This window comes from Drosophila yakuba, chromosome 2R (assembly GCF_016746365.2).
Source record: "Drosophila yakuba strain Tai18E2 chromosome 2R, Prin_Dyak_Tai18E2_2.1, whole genome shotgun sequence".
NCBI classification, from domain to species: Eukaryota; Metazoa; Arthropoda; class Insecta; order Diptera; family Drosophilidae; genus Drosophila; species Drosophila yakuba.
Window position 1 is genome coordinate 8,392,844 of NC_052528.2, and position 22,541 is coordinate 8,415,384.

Genomic DNA, 22,541 nt, shown 5'->3' on the forward strand with positions numbered 1-22,541 from the left:
GGCGAGAAACGTGCAACGATATCCAATCATAATTATAGAGTCCAACGCCTCGAGTCGATGAAATTTACACAACAAAAGGCCGCGACATTTTCAGCTGTCAGCATTAATTAAAATGTTTCCATACATCACTCGCCCGATTTCTTACACCTTTTTTCGGGAATCCAATCCCGCCGACCAGCCCGAGCGGAAATGTCTTTGAGCACCGGGAAACCAAAACACGACCAGAAGCCGACATGGCATAAAGATGTCAGAGACCGAGTGGGTTGGGGTATTAAGAACTTCTTCGAGATCGCATATGTGTAGGGACAATTTCGAATTTATTTCTGGCCGCAGGGCGATAATTTGTGGTGCTGATTAATTTTTGCCACTCCTAACAGCAACACTTTAGGCAGAGCACAAGCTCGGATGTTTATGCCAATTATTGGCCGGACACCGTGTCTGTTTTTCTAGCTAATGCATAATTTAATATGTACAAACACGATGACATCTAAAAACTGTTTTATCAAAATAGTTTTATGCAATTTCTCATTAATTATTGAAGCAAAATCTGTCAGTCAACCGGCATTAAAGTTGCATTGCCGCAAAAGTGTTAAGCCAAAACCCTATTTGTGCCTTTGTTGAAAAAGCGGGGTCGTGTCAAGACTTCGACAGGTTAAACGACAAATCGAGACTCCTGTCAATAAATAATTGAAAATCAGAGCCGGCGGCCAAATGGTCGACCATTGTTTTTTGTCGCCGTCTCTTTTCGGTGGTAATTAAAAAAGTTTTTCACTGCTAGAAATAGCAAGAAAATTTTCAATTGACCAGATAGGGAGTTTTTTAGACCGGCTAATTGTCATGCAGAGCGGTGGTAGGAGGAACATTTTCCGGGTTGACGTAATTAAAAAGCCGTCAAGCGAAGTTGGCGCAGTTAGCGCTAAATGTCCAGTTGATGCACAGACTCCGGAGCTTAAGTACTGGCCTTCCATCCCGCCTGCAGATCTCTAATTAAATAAGCCAGTGTCACATTTGTCTTGAGTGCCCGACAATTCGGTGACTTATGATGACTGCAGAGCAGGACGCGCCGAAAGTGGCTAGGACCCCAATTTGGACCCCGCACTCGGACGACGGCATTGAGAAAGCAGCGGAGAAGATTTATGAGGTAAAAGCAATTAGAAAGTGGCATTAACAACCGAATGCAGAGCTCAGAACAATTAACAATCGCCACGAGCTGCAGAAGCTGGCTAAGGGTAACGAACCATCACACAAAGTACTTGTTTATGAAAGAAGTCCAGAGTTTTATAGTTTTAATAGTTTTAAGGTGTGCCTAAGCCATCCTACGAACACTATCAATTTTTATATCCAATTAGCACAGAGTTTTATCCCTGGCATCCTCGTGCTTCACCGCGGAATCTGATGACTCGATTTCCTTTATAACGCCAGTTAAAATTTCCACTTCGCTTTTGATCGAATCCAACACCTTGTCCAAGTCGGCACGAGCAGGGAAGGAATGTATGTCTAAAAAAATATATATATTATAGCCTATTTGGTAGAAATCCGATTTTTGGGTAATTTAAAACTTACCTCTTCGCCGTAGAAGGATTTTGTGAAGGTTGGTAATCGCATCTATGGTGCGCTCTTTGTCCATATAGCTATTGTTGATGGCGTCCTTGGTTTTGGCCAGGATCTTTTCCCACCTGAGGCACTGGACCCTGGACTCGTTATAGGATCGTTCCAGTTTGGCCAGATCGTTTTTTAGACCCAGTACAGTTAGAGCCGCTTCATTTGTGATCTGCACCATACGCTGCCGCATTCCCTCGATGTCTTGGAGCTTTTGATGCTCCAATTTGGTGATCTCCACTTGAGCCAGCACTGTAAATCAAAGGTTCATTAACTTTGCATTATATTATATTACAAGTTACTAATGCTCACTCAACGCATCACAGCGATCGGTGCAGTCCTTTGGCGACACGAATATGTCGGATACCTTCACCACCTCGTCGAGTACCTTCTCGTAGGGCTGGAACTCCTGTACGGTGGCCTTGAGAGCCTCCCGAAAAGCCTTGAGTTCGCCGATCGAGTCCTTGAAGCTCTCAATGCCCTCGCCGAGCTCCTTGTGGTAGAGCGTTTCCGCTTGGGCGGTCTTCTCGGCCACTCTCTTCTTGTCCGCGCAGTCCTTGATGAAGCTGTTCACCTCGATGAAGCGCCGCCTCAGGCGCTCCTGGATCTTGTACATGTTCCTGACTCTGGCGGAGTTCAGCTTGGTCTGCCGCTTGGCACTGGTCAGCATCTCCTCCTGCAGCTTGAGCATGGCTTCGTGCTCGCGAAGATTGTTCACATATATCAGTTCAATGGAGTCGCCGGCGGAGTCCGAATTGGGCGGAATTCTACGGGATTTGATGTATGTATGGTCATATAATAGTTACCAAATAGAAGTATCCTCGTAGCAGTGAATTATGAAGGGATTATTAATTAAAAACTCAAACTGCATGACTAGGATGAGCCTAAGAGTGGGTTACTCGTCTATCAACATAAGTAGCAACTTTATAGGATTAAAAATAGGTTTCCCTACTCACACGAAGAATTTCTTCTGCTGCTTGGAGCTGATGAAGTCACCCACGGCATCCTCGGGCCGCAGGTCCAGATTTCCCAGGACATCGAGCTTCTTGGTGGGCTTCACGCGGGGCATCTTGGATCCCTTTGCCGAAAGTAAAAGCTAAAATGTACGTTTTTGTCAGTTTTTGTATATTTTTTTTTGCTTTGGTTACCGCGATACTGCGGACTGTGCGTGGTGTAGTTGTGTGTGCTGTGTGTTTGCTTTTCGGAATGTGTTATTGTTTTGTAATATAAATTAACAAGACCTACTGGGAACATGATTTCTATTTGGGTGACACAAAAAAACTCTTGGTTGCCAGGAGATTCTTTTATCACCTTGGCAATGGTTGAAAAGGTGTACCCAGTTCTGTGCCATGGTAACTGCAGAATGTTGTTCTTTTCCCAAGAACGAGTTAGGAGACCTGACGAATTATTTATACCCTTGCTGTTGTAATAGTTTAAATCATTAATTAATTTCATTTATAATCAAAAACAACGAAGCTGTGATTTCCTATCGATTATTTATAATTGCTTTTTTGAAAGTTCTTATGGCAGCTATATGTTGGTGATAAAATATATATGTTTACTGCCTTGCATACTTCTGACTAAAAACATTACATCGTCGGCAAGGGTACAAATATGTTAAATTAGAAATATCTTTTGCTGAACCCAAAACAATTTTAAAACCACATCCCCTTGACTGTGCTGTCTGCCCTTAGACATGTACAACTCATTACACATCGTTCTCATATAGATAGATATTCCCCAACTATATAATAATACATTTCAAGAGAAGATCATATTGTGAAAGACCAAGATGCCGCGACGTAAACCGACCATTAAGACCGATGTGATCGGCGATCTGGACCTCAGTCCAGAGGCGGCCATCGATGATTACCGCGTCTCTCGTCAGCAGGATCAGTTCTTTGTGTAAGTTAAAAATGCAAGTATGTTAGGTTAGAGAATTAACTAAGCTGAGTTGGTGCAGGAAACCACCCAATTGGGATTCGGCCGGGGACACCATCGAGATGCTGTACATAGCCAATCTCCGGGAATACGACGCAATGAAGCAGGTTCAGCACCAGCTTCTCAAAGATGCCAAACGGCAAACCGCATTGAATGTGCAGCGCATTCGCAAGATGTACAAAATTCAGGAGCGCCTGCGCAAGCGCTTCGTCGAGGTAAATGGGTTCATCAAGGACTGTGCGGACAAGAAGCGCAGTGCCGACAAGTCGATTCGCGAGGAGACCGTCCTCCACGCGGAGGTCACCAAGGAGATAGATGAGTTCAAGACCTCCATTGCCGAGCTGAGCACCTTTCGCAATGCGCTCAAGGCCACGGTGGCCCAGTTTCAGCCATACGAAAGGGTCCTGGAGGAGGTGGTCAAGGTGTCGGACATCTTCATCTCAACGAAGGACTGTATTGATCGATGTGACGCGCTAAGTGGGTTCTCCAAACTTCCCTAATACTCGTAACAATTGTTGTTGTTTCTTGTGCAGTGCTGGCTCAGGTGGAGATCAATGAGCTGAAGAGCCAGAAGCTAAATGAGATCGAGGAGATGCGCCAGCGAATGGTTCAGATCACCAGCGACGCGGCTTTGACCGTTTTGGGCCTCAAGAACGACCTGGCCCGATTGGACCGATCCTATGTCAACTCTCGGGCCACGTGCCTCAAGTGGGAAAAGATACTGAGTATCTGCAAGGACACCACGTCGCTTTACAATCTGGACAAGGAACGCATGTTCGATGGCATACAGATCATCTACCGCATGCTCTGCAAACGTCGAGGTATGTCCTTGAAATCCTTCGGCTTTTATTGATATACATTGTATATATACATTGCAGACATTGTTCCAAGCTACCACAGCTACGAGATTGACAAAATCATGAGCTTCATCATGCGCGAAATGAGTCTGCTTTCATCGGTCCTTCAGGAATTGGAGTCCAATAAGGGCGATAAGGTCGGTGGGGGACGTATGTGCTAACCAGAATATATATTATTTTTTAGAGAGCATAAATAAATGGTTCTGAATCCTTTAAATAATGGAACAACGTTCAAATAGCATGTGGTATTTTTCATGTAAATATTTTCTCCAAACCAGAGATTAGAAATTAGTTTTACAGAAAACGTACGACTTGATTTATGGCCTTCAAACGGTTTAGGCTTTATCAAAAAACGAGAGTCCTTACATCCTCTCAGATTGACTCCATCCCCAAGAACACAAATGGGCGCTCCACCTTCAGCTTTATGGCACCCATTACATTTGTCTAACCTTAAAACCTTGCCAGTCCCCCAGAGAAATAGAGAACCCACAACATTTGGTTGAGCATTGTTGTTTCATGCGCAAAAGAAAATCAAATGGAATCCGATAAAAAGGGAATGCATTCGAGGACAGAGATACCAGAGGCTGGGCAACTTTCAAGTGGCACTCGAACTTCAAATCAGGGAGGGACAAAGCGATGGGAAGAAAAATAAAGTTGGCAAATCGAATCTGCGACATCTTTCCATTCAATTGCCAATTGGATTCTATGGCCCAGGGATAATCTAACTTAAGCACAGATAATTCTTTTATGCGAACATTTTGATTTCTGTCCTCGCATTTACAACAACGTTGCCCGAATGGAACTACCAACTAATTTTTGTGCCCGAGAACCGTTGCCACGCCCCACCACCGCCCCACGTACGCCCACCCCGGGTACTGAGTTGGGTCGCCAGCGGAGGCGTGGCACTTGTCTCTTATTCAATTTGCTTTATTTGATTTGCGATTTTTGCTGATATCAGCCCGAATGGAAACTCCCAGGACTCTCTTGGCAGGACACTCGGCGATAGACCTAGGCTAAAAATCAAATCAAATGGAAAGCAAACTAAAATGCAGAGACATTTATTTTGAGCAAGAATAAAAAACAAAAAGAAGTGGTAAGGATGGAGCGCACGAAATCGAAGTAGTTCGGCAAAATAAACATTTGGTTTATTTAAATGGACCGTATGGACGACCCACAAGTTGGCCAGTCCCCTGCAGCCATTTTTTGTTCATTTCGGATTTTACTGTTGAGTGCGAGAGCAATTACATTAAGTTGCTTAGCGGAATGGGGCTGGCGCTTGCAGAAATCAGGCAAACACTTTAGATTTGTTGCCTGCAATTTAAATAATTGAGTAACGCATTCTATGCCCGCTTAGATTTGAGTTATTGAAGTGCCTGGCATTAAAATGAATCTTTTAGAGAAATGAGCAGCCTTCTCCGAATTTATTCATCGCAGATACCATTTCATCCTGTCCTCTTCGTGTGAACAATAAAGCCTAATGGCATTCCCAGCTAATCCCTTAATTGCATTACAATTAACTGTCTGCGAATTAAATAATATTGCCAGCAATGCGGTGTAGGTGAAACGAGGCCACGAAGATTGCGTGGGTGGCTTAAACATTTTGTTGGAATGCTTTCAGTTTCGCAATGGAGCTGGAGCTCTAAAATTGTTTCTCGCAGTTCTTGTCCAAGTTACTTTGAACTTTGCAGATAAACTATGCGCTTTGAGTGTCAGGCTGCAGTGTGATGTAGAATTTGATTTGCGCATGAAATGGACCGATGCATATTTCAGACTCCTATTTTTGCAGATCAAGTTTGCGCAGATACCCCTTTTACGACCTCTATTTGTTGAATTGCATTAAACGAAAATGCAAATTTTTAGCGAATTCCCGCTTTAAAAATGAAACAGATTTTCCTCTTAAAAGCGGATAACTATTAGCAGGCAAAACTACCTTTCCGCCCCCGCAATTATCCTTTTCGAAAGTTCTGCAGCTTCTTGGCGCTTTTGCTGCCATTTGCTTTTTTCCTGCTTACTAGACGAAACACTTAATTTAACTTTACAAGTTCTTAATGTGACGCCCAGACAGAAAAGTTGGGCGGCGGCGGGCGAAGGCTGCCCAGTTGTATGGGACACTGGCGACAAATAGCAATTAGAGAAACAATGCCTGGCAAAATGCACGAGTGGAAGGCCGTAAGGCGCAGACGAAATAGGCGCAATTAAAGGACACTTTGCGAGAACAACTTAAAGCAAGGATTTAAAGTCGAATCCAGCACATCCTGGCGGTAGCTGCAATAAATGTCAAGCGATTATGCCGAGACAACAAAGACAGGCTCAGCAGTCAAAGGAGCAACCAGTCGAAGAAGCCAGAAGGAGCTTGATTAATACTATAACACATGATTTATTATGCCTGTCAATCGGCGGAGGGGAGGCCCTTTATGAAAGCTCGCCTCAGAGATTGAAACCGGAATGGGAATCGGAATCAGAATCAGAGTCAGAGTCAGAATCAGAATCAAAATAGGAATTGTCGTCGGTCGTCGGCGATGGAGCTGGATTTACTGACGGAGTTGGGCGACGTGGCCTGTGATAAGATGGCAAATCGGCTTATGCCCTGGGACAACAACAATCGGCATCATCAATTCACTTGGCGACATTAATATCCTCTGAAAGGAAAAGGGAAGGGATCCAAAAGCTGTCGGCTGACATTTGTGACACCTGCATTGATTTGTCTTCCTTTTTTGCACCCCGTTGCCACGCAAATCACGGGGTATGCTGTACTTGCAGATTTGAGCAACAGGCAATATATTATACTCATATATTCCAGAAACTGTTGGGGATTCTGTAAATTATAAAGTATACTCAACCATACTACGGCTTTTTCAAGCATTCACTTACGAAATGCATCTTGAACAAAAGCAATAGATTTCAGACTAACTTCGGCTGTTTTGTAACTTTCCCTTATAAATAGGGTATTTTTTATTCGTGGTTTCGATTTGCTTACCTTTATTGTGTCATTGGAGTTGGTGGGCGGAGATAAATGCCTCCTGCCACCCACAACTCACTTGACTGAGTACCTTTCATGTCTTACAAATGCCTTTTTTATGCGCTAATGTTGCTGCGGCTTCTGGTGACTTTAAGTTACCGGAGCACCACCCAACCACCCAAGCAGCCACCTGTCCACCCACCACCCCCTGAATGAGAGCCATTAGTGCCGGGTTCTAATGGCCCGACGACAAGGAGCTGCAATTAGAGCACACTCAAACTGAAAGTCAACTACCGAGTGAGATGGGGCCGAAGGACTTTTCCTACCTCACATACACAGTTGATAATTTATTCATTTGCCGGCTGGAACGACACCAGTTATGGACCTCTGTGTTTGCCGAAAGTTAACCACACACATGCCAAGATGGAGGAGCTGCCAACCCTTAATGGCTTCATTAGAGATTCGCTGGCTGAGATGGCAGGACCATCAACCCCTGCTAGGAATACAATCGAATACAACAAAACGCATTGAAAAATTTTAATTTCATTGGGCGTCGAAATCAACGGCTTAACTAGTTGTGCAAAATATGTGTTAAACATCTGCGGGATTGTTCCTTAAGTCCCGCAACCAAGTCCCATTGTTATCAGACCCTTGCTTAAGCCCTAACAATTTTCCAGCCCATTGTTCGATTTTAAAGACTCCGCGGCGCACAACTGCGTGGAAATTGAAAACGGATGCGGAATTGGAATTGTAAATTTTACACTTATCCGAGCGGCATTTGTTCGCTTTTTATTGGCCCGATTTGGGCTCGGCATATGTCCATGTGTGATTCCGATTGTGTGCCCTCTGCTGCTTGATTACAATTTGCATAAAAATATCGTTCCAATTGAGGGCCCCGAGAATTATGTTGCACATTTATGGCCCCGAATTCAGCCTTAAAGGAAGCGAACTCTTGTCTTTTATCGTTTTCCTTTGTTATCCGGATGAAGGAGTCGGGGTCCACAAGGTAGTCTCTTCGAAAGGGTTTTAGATGGATGACAGCTGAAATTTATTACTCCTAATGATTGTCAGATGTGGGTTAGGCTCTTCCAACCATCGGATGGGGTGGAGAAATCCTGGGGTTAAGCCCATAAAATCTTTTTATTTACAGCAAGGATATCAGGTATATGTTCAATGCACAATGATTAAAAACTCCACCAACTTACTGCTAAAGTAGATTTTTAGGAAAGTTCTCTTTTTGCAATGAAGCAAAAACATGCACCAAGTATATACATAAAGTTTTCCCTTGCGTTTAGTCTTAAAGCCACCACTTTATCACCTATTCAAGCTTCTGGCTCCCCCAGAAACGAGCTGTTATAAAATACCTGCCTCCTTTTACTGCAAGTCTAGGTCGTGTCAGAGCTATAATCTTCCTAGACGGAAACGTAAAACCATCAAGCGCCACTCCAGAAAACCCAGGTCACCAGGTCTCCAAGGCTGCCCACTCCTCCACCGCATCCCCATTCCCAGCCCCAGCCCCAGCCAATCCTACCACCATCCGTGGCGTGTAAATATTTATAAATATTGACAGCTTAAAGTTAGGTTTATAAGTGACACGAGGCAGACATCAGGCAAACCATCCCCCCGACAGCAGGAAAAAGGAAGCTTTTTAGGTAACGTCAACAACAACACTTGTGGTCAAACTTGAAAGCCTCTTTGATGGTTTTGCTCCTCCCGATTCCCAGGGTTTGGGTAATGAAGTTCGCCACTCGAGGCTGTCAGAGTGGGTGCGATAGGGATGGATGTTTGGATGGTTGGATGGACGGATAGATAGAGGGTCGGTGACTCGGTGAAAATATTGACAAAGCAATTTGCCTGTCAGACAATTAAGTGCTTAATTGTATGAATGTGTGGCGGCTCGTGGCGGGGTGCTTTCCTTTGTAAGGGAATGAGTGGTTCTTATACACACCGAAACCGGAAGTTGCTTAGGATTAAATCCACTGAGTGAGCATACGACAACCCCCTCCAGATAATAAACCAATCCAAAGTGACGTGGGATTTATGAGACAGATTCTGTTCTATCTCCAGACAAGTGAAGCAATAATCACAGAGCCATAAATCTCAAGAGCCCTCGGTGGCAAACGAGAGCCAGCAGGGGCGGTAATTTTTAATATAATTCAGCATTCAGATTTGGCTACAGCTTCAGCTTCAGCACCAGTTTCTTCTGCAGATATGACCGGAATGTCGGGCGACCCTTCCTGACACTTTGTCACTAGGCGAAACAACGTCGAGTGGTATGCAAAAATACTCGTATATATCAAGTGTATTATGGCATGCCAGGCGGAGGGGCAAAATCAGGGAGCATCTGAGAGGAAGTGTCCAGGCTCAAGGACCCAGATTTGCATAGAACGGGGGAGCTCGCACCGACAGATAAGCAAAGTGTGGCAGTGAAAGTGGACTTAGTGCACTTAGCTTAACCGGCACTAAGTGGACTGCATCGCGTAGCCAGATAGCTGCATTAGATCCCATCAGAACGCCATTCAGCTGGGCCAGAAAAGTGTAATCAAGTCGAAAGTCTTACAAAAACACAAAAACCCGTCAGCGCAAACTGGGTCAGGCAAATAAAAAGTGAGCTGAAGAGGCGGCATCCTCCTCACATGTGGGCCAGGCATTCGCATTCACCCAGCTTTCCATTCAACAGCTTTTCCTCTCGCTTTACAAATTGTCGCCATTTACCGGCGCTGAGCACCCAAAGGTCCTTCGCTGAAAGTCAACCTGGATAAATGTACTACCCCAATCCAAAGGGTCTCACATTTACATGTGCTCAATTCAACTAGCTGCTGATTTATGTCCTACAATTGGCATGAGATTTTTCGGTTGTTGCCTGTCTGACGAGCTCCGCCTTTAAGCCATGTTGCTTTAAGACACCTATAGTCCACCCAGCCAATTCGCACCTCGATCCAAGCGAACCACAGACCACAGAAACCACAAGCTATGCATAGACCAGGGCATTCCAAAAACTTAATTACCGCCTGGTCAGCAGCTACTTATTGGGGGTAGTTAGATGAGTGGGGTAGCTGGGAACTGGGAACTGTGGCACTGCGGATTCATGGACCTGATTGGCTCCTTTACACCTCATAAAGAGCCACTCAAACTGGCGGCAGGAGATGGAGATGGTGATGGAGATGGAGGCACTGCCAAAGTGACCACAATAATAAACGCAATTTTAGCAGAAATCCAATTAAGTGCCGAGCCATATGAGCCGAGACGTCTCTCCAAGAAAGTTTGCCGTTTGGCGAAACTAGAAATTCGTCGAAAACTTTCCATCGAGAAGATCAAATGCTCTAGCGGCGAAGTAATGATATGTGAATAACATGTCAACACTAAGTACCTGGTAATCGAAACTAAAATGTATCTGCTTTCGAAGCATAGAGCTTTAGACAAATTAAAGGTAAGCAAATTTCCAAATATGTGCTCAAAATAAAGTGGTCGAATCCAAATACCCTCTGCTAGGGTGTCCCCACTGCGACCGGCCAGCAACTTTCCCCAGTCTCCGGAGCAACAGCCTCATTGATGTAGTCTCCGATGGCAATGACGATGAGTATTATAACTACGATGATAGTGAGTGGATAGTTTGGCCACTCTCGCCAACTGTCTGGCATTTATTGCGTTCTCTGATAAAAATTGCAATTATTTAGCCAAAACGCTGGTGGCAGGAGTGCAAGTCTGTCGAAGACTCTCGAAGGAGGCTGACTTAGCAGAGTGGACAACATGACAAAGTCGTCTGTAATTTATTTCCACTTGTGCTGTGTTTACTTAGCCCTGGCCAAAAGGATGGGCCGAGTGGCGGGAGTGGGGCTCAAAGTCAACAGGCAGCAGGAGCAGCAATTTCGGGATTGTCATTGATGTGGCCGGAGGACATGGACGGATGATCGGAGCTGGGCTGGTGATGTGGCTACCATGTGGGCGTCCATTGGAACTGCGCCTAATGAAGTGCATGCAAATCCATTGATGTGAGCACAGAGCACCGGCGTCTTCTAATGAGTCCAACTTTGTGGCTAAAAGGTGTGGCATCTGGCCCAAGTTTTATTGCACCCCAGCTTCCTTTAGATACTTGCAAAGTGCTGGGCTGAGTGTTCAACTTTGCTACTTCATGAGTAACCAAGAGGTGGTTTCTTGGCTCTCCCTTCCCTATTTGCATATACACTTAGGAAAACCTACTTGTAGCCTGAGTGATGCCCCTTCTTGGCCTCAACTTGAAAGCAGTCAGTTTTTCTCTGAATCTTAAATTAGATATACACAAATTTCTCTTAGTAACCGTATGTGTATGCATCAGCATTCAGTTACTATAAATTCTTAAATTCTTAATTTCCAATTTATGTTTGTTCAAGTGCATTTGCCTTGGCCAATGTGCTGCCGTTTGCTGTTTTGCTGTTTTGATGTTGATAAATGATGTTGCATTTTCATTTGGGAAATTTGTTGGCAAAGAAAAGTCACTGATTGACTAACACGATGAGGAGCCGTGCTGGAGATCTAGAGAGCTGAAGGCAGACAAGTGGCTGCTTGTCAGCAAAGCGTTTAGTGGCAAGATACACATTGCCGACTCCTCGGCCAGAGATCCTCGGTGGTTGGCGAATCAATTATGCCACAGACACCAGTTGCAATCAGTTTCGAGCCCAGAAAGTCGCTGCAGTGGAGACAAAGAGCGAGTTTGTTGGGTGGCAGGACGGGTTTGGTGGCACTTGCTAATGCAAAAACTTTTCCAACTCCTGATGCCTGCCTGAATGAGGATGGCTGGGAATGTCTTGGTGTGGCGCCATCTATGTTTAAGCAAACACAGGTGAGCTGGGGAGACTCCTTGGAAGTCTGCTTATAGTTAGTCATGATTGAATCCATCTGAAGTGGGGGGAGCACTGGACTTTAACTGGCATTCAGTGTGTTCTTGCAGTGCAAATTGACTTTAGGATCGATTAGATTATACGTTGCTAATGGTTGCGCATAATTGAGTTGGCTATACCCAGGGATAGCATGAATGAGCAAAATTATCAGCGCCACTTAATGGTTTTGTTATTAATTGCGTTTAAAATATATTGTAAAGTAGAAGTAAATTCTTTATTCCCATCTGCATGTTACCAGTAATCAAGTGTTATCAAAGACAACAAATATTTGCCCAAGGCTCCTCAATTAAGGAGGCAAAACACGGGTTAGTGCCATTCAGAGTGCCATCCAGAGTATCGAGTATCCTTTCTCCGAAGCAGCGATGTTTGTTTGTCCTTGCCTTCGCCGACAAGTGCCAGATTCGAGCCAAAGGTGTTTGCAGAGAGTAGCCTAATGAAGTGACAGAAAAGGGACCGAACCGAACTGAACCGAACTCATTGAAATTGAAAAACTCATTAAAAGCCGGCAAATAGGTAAAGGACGAGTAAAGAAGCTAAGAAGCGAGGGGGTCAAATGGCAAATCCTGGCCGGGACTAAATAAATGCTAGAGCGCAGCGAAGAAGTGTTAAAATATTCACCAACTTTGTAACTCTTTTTAACGAGCGATGCGTTGGGTGGAGTGGGCGTGGCAACTAAAATAAACACATTTAAAGCGAAACTTTATGCACAGCCAAACTCATTTGCATGTTAAATATTTCAACCACCCACCACCAAAGTGGGTGGAAATGGGCCTTTGAGGGCCCAGCAGCAACCGGAAAATGTCTCGGAACTTCACACTTTAAAGCGGCGGCGTTGAAGAAGCAATTGGAAAAAATGCGGCGAAAACGTGAATGCTTTACGAAAATTTTAATTAAAATTTGCCAAGACGAAAGCGAGTGCGTAACATAGCTGGCAAAGGGGGCGTGGCCTGCGCCAACGCCCTCTGCCCCAAAGTGGGCGACTGTGGAAATTTCAATTAAATGCGCACATGCCAAAAAAGGGAACCGAGCCAAGTCCACACAACAAATTGAAAGGTCGTGTTTAGATGTTCGAAATTTTGGTTACCCTTAGCGCTGTTCAGCTACCCCTACAAATTTGATTGAAGATTCCAAAGTACTGTGCTGTTCTTGTAATCTATAAATAAGCCTCCGATAACTTCAGGCTCAGTCACATGAGTACCTTTCAGATTTCACATTCTTTTAGAATTACTTTCTGTGCTAGCTGCTTAAAATAATTCAATAGAAAAGTGCCGCTTAAACTCACATCATCCTTGCTAGAGCATCATCATTCGATCTGAAATTGCGGAACTTTGGTTCCAGCAGCGATATAGATAAACACTTGAGGATGGCTAAAAGGATTTGGGGATTCGACTTGGGTGTCTAAGCAGCTTTTGTGCGAGGGCGTGGCACGAAATGGAAATCAGCCAGCAGGGCTTTAGCCAACGCCACACTTGGAGGATCCACGCCCCCTCCTCGCGCGGAGGTCACATGGCAAAGGGGACTAAAAGGGGTTCTCGAGGGGCGGAAGGGGACCCCAACCAGCCACGAGCTTCTCTACAAGTCAACTGTCTACTTTGCGTGTGCCCAGGACAATTGTCGGTGTCGCGAAGGGGCGTCGTCACCAGAAATGTTCATTTGACTGTTTTCCAAACCTTACATTTGATGGGTTAATAAAGCTTCAAGCTAGCGGAATATTTATTATTATCTTTATTATAAGTAATAATGTAGGGTATGTATGTAGTACTTCTAGCACTACTATTTTAGATGGTCCTTAGGTAACCAAATTATAAATGTCTGAAATAAACATAACACTTCGGTGACAAATATAAATTAAATTATGAATTCCCAATACATTAAATATTATATTCTATATTAATTAATGTTGCTGAAGCTTAAATTATATATTTATTTATTTCGACCTTAACACTGAACATGATTTAAAACTTGTTGCGATTTCATTCAGTTTACGTAATCTAAAAGCTACATTATATCCCCATGACGTCTTGGCTTGCCCAGAGCAGGTCTGCGCCATCTCCGCTCGTCAGGGCCTTGACTTCCAGATCCCGGCACTGACTGGCATTGCGAGCGAATCTGCGGCAGCTGGCAGTCAAGCAGTCAAGCAGTCGAGCAGTGAAGGCGGCCACTTGACATCGCTCGAGTGTTCCGCTGGCGTGTTTAAGATTAAAGCGCTGCGCCTTGCAACAAAAGTTGCAGTGACAATGGGCGGCCAGCCGTGCGACGACGACGGTTACAAGTGGGCCCCAGGCCCAGGCCCCGGATCCGTATCCGGGTAAGGGTGCGAGTACGGGTACCGGTACCGGAATGCGCCACCCCAACACGGTCCCTCGAAGGAAAGTGCTTGGAAAAAGAATGGCAAGCGGAATTGCAATGTCAGTGTCTCCGGGGAGGGGGAGCAAAAGAAAAAAAACGGCGCAATGTTGCAAGATTGCGCCTGATGAGGGGACTGAGAGGGCTTGGGTGGGGCGAGGGTTTTTGCTGGGCGCGTAAGTGCGTGGCCTTGTCCTTGCTCATCCAGCTGGTTACGAGGAGACTAGGAGACAGGAAGCCCCTTGGACGAACCCCAACGGGAAATGTCAGTCGTAAGTAATTCAAGATAGAGCTGAGGTAACCTTGGTAGCCAGGACTTGATCGTTATCCTTGGTCTGATGTGAAACTGATTTAAATAGTCTTCGATGTTCCTGCGTCATTAAGCAGAACTAGGAACTCTTTAAGCTTAAAGATATGAACCAGTAACAGTTTACAAATATGCTGCATGTATATTTAATAAACAATAACTCATGATTGTCACATCAATTGTAAGATTCGTGCCAAAGTTTCTACACGAGTGAATGTGGCTATTTTCCCAATTTTCCCTTATGTCTTCCATCTCAAGCATGTCATTTGTACATATATCAACACTCCTCAAATCACTTCTTTAATTTGGGGCCAAATCTTTGGCACGTTTCGATTCATTAGATTCGTGACATTTGTCGTTTCAATTCACCCGAACAATAAGGTATCCCCCTTTTCCGATTTCCCGGCTCCCCCTTTGGGATCCACTGACTGCACTCATTCAAGTATTCATCCACCATTCACACGCATTCACAAGCCCCGCCATCTCCACCCATCTCTTTTTGGATCGCAATGAAAACGCAACGGCCATTGTGGTCGAAATTGTTAACAAAATGTCAAACGGAAACGACGACGCCGCCGATGACAACAGCGGTAACCAACTCAACAACTGCGTGCTGCAACTGTGGCACTGCAGCTCTACTTGCAACAGCAACAACAACAACAGCACTAACATTAAGCTGCAACATCGACGGCGCTGCCCAATAAAACTTCAATAGCCAGCGAAGCCAACGAGTGATTTTTACGCAGTCCACGGCGGGGAGGAGGGGGAAATCTGTGGAAAATCGGGGGAAAACTACCGGGAAAGGGCTAATATGGGCGCAGGAACTGGGAGGGGTGGGGTCTACAAGCCGACTGATTGTGCGGTTGTTGCTACAATTGCCGGCGTTCTTGTGGCAGTTGTTGCTGTTGCTGTTGCAGCTTGCACGTGATGAGTGCAATAATGAAGGCAGCAGCCGGGGTGCGGGGGTGGGCGTGGCTGCGTGGGCGGAGGTGGAGGTTGGAAACAGGAAAAGGAGGAGACAGCGGGGGTCGGCGGTGATTTGGCAATCAAAGTGATTAGCGAGGAAGTGATTGGGCAGGGCGCATCGATGGTGGCACAATGCAGGATGACCAGATTGGATGGCTGGGATAGCGGGATACATTTGAGCTGAATGTTTTAGAGAGGGCATTATGTAATTTAGTTTATTTTATATTAGTTCAAAATAGGTAAAAGACCAATCCTGAACATAGGAAATGTAGTATAAACAAGTTGGGAAAGTTCAAAAATATTTTAAAAATGTGAGGATGTTAAATGTAAACGTTTTCCTCATCCTAAAAACCTAAAAATAATCAATAGCTGTGAAGACTCTGGAAACGCTACACCCATGTGTGCTTAGATACTTGATTTATTAGCAAAGATTGTGGCAGTGTCAAAGAAAGAGTGTTTATTGTAATGGGAACTTTGGGCAATCACTGCACTCACTGCTACCCCGGCATGTGACCCACTGCTCATATCTAATCCGCGCGCAACTGCCGACTGATTTGGGGCATGCGACACCTCTGGACTACCTGCATTTGGGGCATATTGTGCGGGGGTGTGCGGGGGTGTAATGTACGGAGTACGGGGAGTACGAGTTATTTGTTGGCATTTCCATTTCCATTCGCATTGCCACTCGCGCTGTTGCACTGCTCTTAATTTCGGGTTTCAGTGAACAGGGCACGTATCTGCTGCTCGATGTAATTATGGAGCGCACATGTGTTTGCCTGATTAGGCGACAGGGGCGTGGCAGCGATTTGTATGCAGCCCTTGAAAATTGGACTGTCATGGGGGGATATTAATACATACATATATATATATGTACATATGTACGTTCGATTCACCTCCTTTTTTGTTGTTTCGGTGCGTGACCGGGGATTGAAGCGACATTTGACTTACAATTAAATGCGTTTATATACAACTGATTATCGAATTTGTTGCGAATTTGTGGGTGTCGAGAGCCTTTGGCGTTCCCGCTCCACAAGTCGGCGATCCACAAATTACGGGTGGCAAGGTGGGAAAGTTGCAGTTGCTGCGGTCAGGTGCTAATATAGCTGTTAATTCGACGTCTGAGGTATGAAGTTGAATAAAGGCTGTGACTGGTTGAATGGAAATTAACGAGGAGATATGTTACTGAAAATGAGCGAACAAATTTAATTAGCACTGAAAGGCACCATTTAAACAATGGTGTAATTAGTTTATGGAACTATGTATATTATTTGCTTTATTATATTAAACAATGCGCTTAAGCCCCATTGGGTTACTGTTCATTATAGAGGTTATCGTCGTAAATAAATGAAATAAATGAATGCCCTGTCATAGATTTAATGTTATCAACCTTCTGCAGCATTTACATTTATTATCGAAATCTTGGGACCTAAGAAGTAATTTTCAGTAAGCTGCCCAGCTCTTCGATCTGCGATGCTTGTCGTCCGCATTGTGAAATTCAGTTATACCAACTGACTACCTGACTCGCCATCCAAGTTAACCCCCTACCCCCCATTTGCTTCTTAACCCATCAAGAACACAATCTGCGCATGCAGCACAACTAACGAGATGGGAGGCATGAGGCTTGCTTCTCAACCCCCGCCCCTGCGAAATGCAAACCAATTTGCGGCAAGTGACTCGGTTGCCATCGTGACACATGCCGCGTACATGGGCTCTGCTCCCCTCGTACACTTGGAGAAGTGTTGTTAGCCTATAATTGGCAAAATAGGAAAATAAATACAATCTTATATCTCCCACACTGAAAGAAACACGTGGGGTTTCTTATGTGCTACCTTTCCATATGGAGGGGTTTCTTATAACACAGACCCTGTACGGATTCTTAAGTGACTCCTAGGATTAAATTTAAGGATCGACTATCGGGCTCTCCAGATCCAAGTCTGGTTATATATGTATGTATATATTTGCTAAAGAGCTTTTTTAAACTTCGAAGTCAGTATGTTAGGGACTATGTACAGATTGATATAGATAACAAAACCTTTTAGGATTCAATAGGAATATAGTATTTATTTAGTAATATTATATGGCTGCAACTTATTTCTCTGAGTGCTCTTTTCGCAACTGCCCGACTCGAATGATGTATTGCTTCCGAATATGATGACGGGGCGCGTTAAGGAGGAAAACGGGGTTTCCCGGGAGGGGCCGGAAAAAATCTGGTCTGAAATCTGGCGGCTCCGCGGGAAATACGGCGACCAACAGTCGCCTCCGTTGACGTCAGTCGTGTCATGGGCCACGCTCGAAATTTATTGCCACAGTTGTTAAGTACGAAATGCGTCGTAAATAGTTGCAACTTGAGTTATTTGTGCAACATTGCAGCTTGGTGCGGCCGCAGGAGGACGAAGGGGACTTGCGGCCCTAATGAGGCTCTCCCCATTCGCACATTAGACACGTACGTCTCTGTTTCGCATTCGCTTACATTTTAAAATGCATAAATTTGAGTTTGCCATAAATTTCATGGTCCGCCGTCGTCGTCTTGGCCATTCGCGGCATGCCAATGAGTGAGTTGCTGAACCCGGCGAAATGGCAAAGGCAATGCCAGTGCCAATGCCCAATGGCAGACTTAATCCCAGCTCTCGGCGATTTATCAGGAAATTGTTTATTATATTGTGGGAGAGAGCTTTTTTATGTGCACCCCAGCAACGAGAACCATGCATGGTTTATGGCCGGGAACCCTCTGAGTCCCTCTGAGTCACCACCCCCATTCCGGGCGTGGGAAAGTCCTTTCCATCGCAATCGAACGGCCTGCGATGACTACGATTCTGATTTATGCCGCAGCTTGGCGCGATATGAACTTGCCAGCTGTGGGGCAAGAAGAGTGGAAGAAGGTGGATCCCCATCATGGAGCGACAATGACCCGGGATCCAAATGCCAGACCCTCATATTCTACTTACCTTATTCTGCGAAAATCCCTCTTTGGGTGTTTTTTGACATTGGAAGCGTTTGTAACTCTATTCATTAAAATGGTATAAAAATTAAGAGAAAAAACGGCCTGACACTGTTATAATTACAGTAGAATATATAAAAAAGGTACATAAATATTGATTAAACTATAGGGCTACTGTAAACTACTATTGCCAGTAAAAAAGTGTTTAATAGAAATTTTATAGAAAAGATTTGCTTACACGCGTAAACATATTTTAAATAATTCCAAAGCTTGACATTATTCCAAAGCTGTCAATAATATGAAATTAGCTCTGCTGTTTTTTAGATACAATAATGTATGGAAAAACCACACAATTATTGTTAAGGTAAATTATTTACCACATAACTCTCTCTACATTTTTTGTATATCTATTTAGGGACTGCGGTGTAGCCATAGGCGTTTATTTGGCTTGTTTTTGTTATATGTTTACATAATAGAAGTGACCGCTCGGAGGCACTCGTTTTGCTACTTGCAAATCGGTCTTTTTAGCACTCCCCGTGTGAGAAGTGGGTACTCGATAGTCGAGGCACTCGACCTAGCGTGTTCTCTTTTTTAAAAATTTTAAAAGGAAGTGTTTTAAATAAAGTAAACACATGAGTGAGTACAAGAGCACTTTTTCAAGCCATCTTTCCCAAAGATCTGTAACTGGATCCCCCATACGAAGTGCCAGCTAATGTTTACTCAACTCCCGAAATAGAGCGACTTGCCCCACCCATCCGGCGACTCCCACGCCAAAATCCCCCGCATCCGAGCCTCCTGTGTGTGGGCCACCCATGAACCCGTCGAGTATTTGTCATAAATGATTTCCACGTCGCAACAAGAACGCCGGACGAACTTGCAGCGGATCCCGTTTCCAGCGGCATCCCGATGCGACACGACGGAGTCTGCTCCAATTATCCCCCGCTCGAATATCAAATTAAGTGCCCAATGCTATGACAGTTTTAATGTCTTTAGCACCATAAAAGCCGGGCAGCCATAAAAGTGGTGCTCACACACCGCAGAGCACAGGAAAATAGATAAAGGGAAAACACGCATATTTGTATAACCATTTAAAGGCAAGGGGTGCAACTAAAAACTGAAACTTATACATACTAATACCCCCACAATTGGGGAAATCCTACGGAATTCTTTTCCTTTCGGGGCACAAAAGACAATACCAAAATTCCTTACCAGCCACAGTGAAAAATATTAAATTTTACCTCCACACAGGGGGAGATAATTTTTCATAAATAGGCAAAAATGCGGTTGGGAACTGGGAACTCCAAAACACAAAAACCCAATGGGATCTTTGGGGGCTTGAGAGGCATCTTCAACAGCTGCTGGTAATTAATGTCTGGCCGCGTTCAATGCACTGGATAATCACGCGGCTGGGGCCACAACTCTTTCCCCAAAATCTCGGCAAATAAATCTCTGACGAGGGTGGAACAGAGTTATTCCTCCTTAGACTCAGTATAAATGATAGTCCTGGCTGCAGGACGGCGATTTCTAGAGACTCTCTCCTTCGAGGGCGAAACTTTAATTGAGTCGGGTAAAATTATTAGCAGAAATATTTAGCTTTGGGGATTGTATTTGTCCAGCTGGGCCATTTTCCAGGGATGATTTAGATCCTCAAGAGGTTGAATATAGAAAGAAATTTGCAGCTGAAAGATTCTACCCAGTATCCTGTGTTTTACATCTAACAAGATTCAGTTTTCTCGGCTTATTTAGCCACATTTATCCATTAGTTATGGCATAATCCTTTTTGGGTCCTTGCAAACAAGCTTCTTCCTGCCTTTAACCCACGCTTTCGATCTTGCTCGCGGATGTAATGACCATGTTGTGTCCACTTTAACTAAGTTCTTTGTGCACTTTACGGCCCGGGTCCATCCATCCCACCGGCCATAATGGGCTTCAGGAGATGGGGATGGGGGTCAGGAGAACCACTCTCTATTCGCACAAAAACCGCGATACAATAAACCAATCGCCCCACCAGACACGCATATTGAGCAATCAAAGCCAACTGTGCCTGCTCATGCACTGCAATAAATACGAAAACTTTATATTAGGTGTCTCAAAATGTAATCAGCAATTAGGACAAACAGCAATTCTCTGCAAACAGATTAAACAGTTCCTTAGTCCGGGCAATATCTGTAAGTACTAATTTTGTTGTAAACAAATTTAACTTTGGTAAGGGGGAAATAATTTGCATGCAAAAGCAGGGGTGGTCAATACATATTTTGCTTAAAAATGCTAAAAAATATACTCTTTTTATGCACCATATTTTTCCTAGTGTATTATTTCCCGATAGTCTCCGCTGGCCAGCTTCTCTGGCGGATCCAGTATCCTCCTCTTCTAATTGCATGTAGTGGGTTCGTTTGCATTGTCGCTTCTCGTATGTCCACTGCCCGCCCCTCCGGTCTGCCGCCCTTTCCGCTCACCACCCACTCCCCCTCTTGTTGCCTTTGAGTTGTTTTACATTTTTAATTGAATTGCGCCACAGTTTGCATTCTTTTGCAGCACTTGACGCTCTATAGTTGGGCTCCAGTTTCCATCCCCACCTATTTCTGCATTCTGGCTTAACGCCTTCCATTAGATTTACACTTATTCATTAGTTGCAACATGCAACAGCTGCAGCAATGTATAATAAAATTTTATTTCACTATTCGAGACAATTCATTAGGCGAGCCAGATTCGATGTAATCGAGTCGGAGCGCAGATGCAAAAAATGTCACTGTCGATGGCGAAAATTGGTATTTCCACAGGCATTCTATCTTTTCGCTATGGTTTTGCGGCACAAACGACTAATAAACTGTAAACCAGTAAAAACTGACCATTTTAATATACGTTTTCACTAACGCTTTCATAAACCCAATATATCGGGTCATTCTCTTTTGGCTCATTTATTTGTAGTTTAATAAAGCCATTTTTGATCCAATGATTTACTTTACAATACATTTTGCAACATTTTCCTATTTTAATATTCTATTTTTCAGTTCAAGCTGCAATTTTGGCATGCCAGTATTTTGTAATTGGGACAAATGAGAAAATTCAAAAAGAAAAGGAGAAAATATATCAATGTTGAGTGTGTGATGCCAATCGACTGAAAGGGAATGAAAAATGGGCATTTTTTTTATTGAAAATAATTTATTATACAATTAATGTTACCTCCCTTAGGCATTTCCCCTTACATCCTTCCAGCCTCCGAGGCACAGATGTATCCCATTCCTCAGGATCCTGCTTGCTGTCACCTAAAAACAAACGGAAGATGCTCATTTTTCCCATCATAAAATTCTTGTTTGCTGTCGGTCCCGTGGGGTCAAGAAGTGGAAATGAGGAAGACGAAGGGAAAATGGCTCGCTTTTTTAACAGCCACTTGAGAATGATTGTGTATTCGAAAATATGCGGTCCATAAAAACATAACAACATAAAAACATAACAACATAGGCACATAAACACAACGTAGCCGAAAATGGTGCAGAATGGCACAAGTGAATGCGAGCTGATGAGTCCTGGCCCAAAAGGAACGGAGTGCACATCTGCATATTATTAATGACCGGTAATTACCTAGGCGGAGTCTGAGGTGGGCCCTGGTACTTTATGTGTCGGTGGAAGTGGAAGTGAGGGTGGCGAGTCCTGAGAAATGGCGCACATCACGGACAGGGGGCGCCTCATGCAATTTCCCGGCTAATGACTGGCCATCCCAGCCAGAAAGTACCAAGAAAGCGAAGGATAC

General features: G+C 44.3%; 2 protein-coding genes across 2 annotated transcripts; one reads left to right on the forward strand and one right to left on the reverse strand.

Annotated features, from left to right (window-relative positions):
• Positions 1-1,253: 1,253 nt before the first annotated feature.
• On the reverse strand, positions 1,254-2,827 carry LOC6529691. Its single transcript, XM_002090648.4, has 4 exons — positions 2,556-2,827; positions 1,912-2,366; positions 1,564-1,851; positions 1,254-1,497 (listed from the first exon to the last, which is right to left on the reverse strand). Exons 1-4 carry the CDS (start codon positions 2,666-2,668, stop codon positions 1,346-1,348), a joined length of 1,008 nt encoding a protein of 335 aa, XP_002090684.1. The 5' UTR covers positions 2,669-2,827; the 3' UTR covers positions 1,254-1,345.
• A 447-nt stretch (positions 2,828-3,274) lies between these two features.
• LOC6529692 lies at positions 3,275-4,633 on the forward strand. Its single transcript, XM_002090649.3, has 4 exons — positions 3,275-3,504; positions 3,563-4,017; positions 4,074-4,361; positions 4,419-4,633. Exons 1-4 carry the CDS (start codon positions 3,392-3,394, stop codon positions 4,556-4,558), a joined length of 996 nt encoding a protein of 331 aa, XP_002090685.1. The 5' UTR covers positions 3,275-3,391; the 3' UTR covers positions 4,559-4,633.
• Positions 4,634-22,541: the final 17,908 nt, after the last annotated feature.

Bases quoted from the DNA above. Each gene is read 5' to 3' on its own strand.
- LOC6529691 (XM_002090648.4), bottom strand. From the start codon at position 2,668: ATGCCCCGCGTGAAGCCCACCAAGAAGCTCGATGTCCTGGGAAATCTG. The intron at 1,852-1,911 runs GTGAGCATTAGT...TTTGATTTACAG, and splicing joins CGATCGCTGTGATGCGTTGA to TGCTGGCTCAAGTGGAGATC. The intron at 1,498-1,563 runs GTAAGTTTTAAA...ATATTTTTTTAG, and splicing joins AATCCTTCTACGGCGAAGAG to ACATACATTCCTTCCCTGCT.
- LOC6529692 (XM_002090649.3), top strand. From the start codon at position 3,392: ATGCCGCGACGTAAACCGACCATTAAGACCGATGTGATCGGCGATCTG. The intron at 3,505-3,562 runs GTAAGTTAAAAA...GAGTTGGTGCAG, and splicing joins CAGCAGGATCAGTTCTTTGT to GAAACCACCCAATTGGGATT. The intron at 4,018-4,073 runs GTGGGTTCTCCA...TTTCTTGTGCAG, and splicing joins TGATCGATGTGACGCGCTAA to TGCTGGCTCAGGTGGAGATC.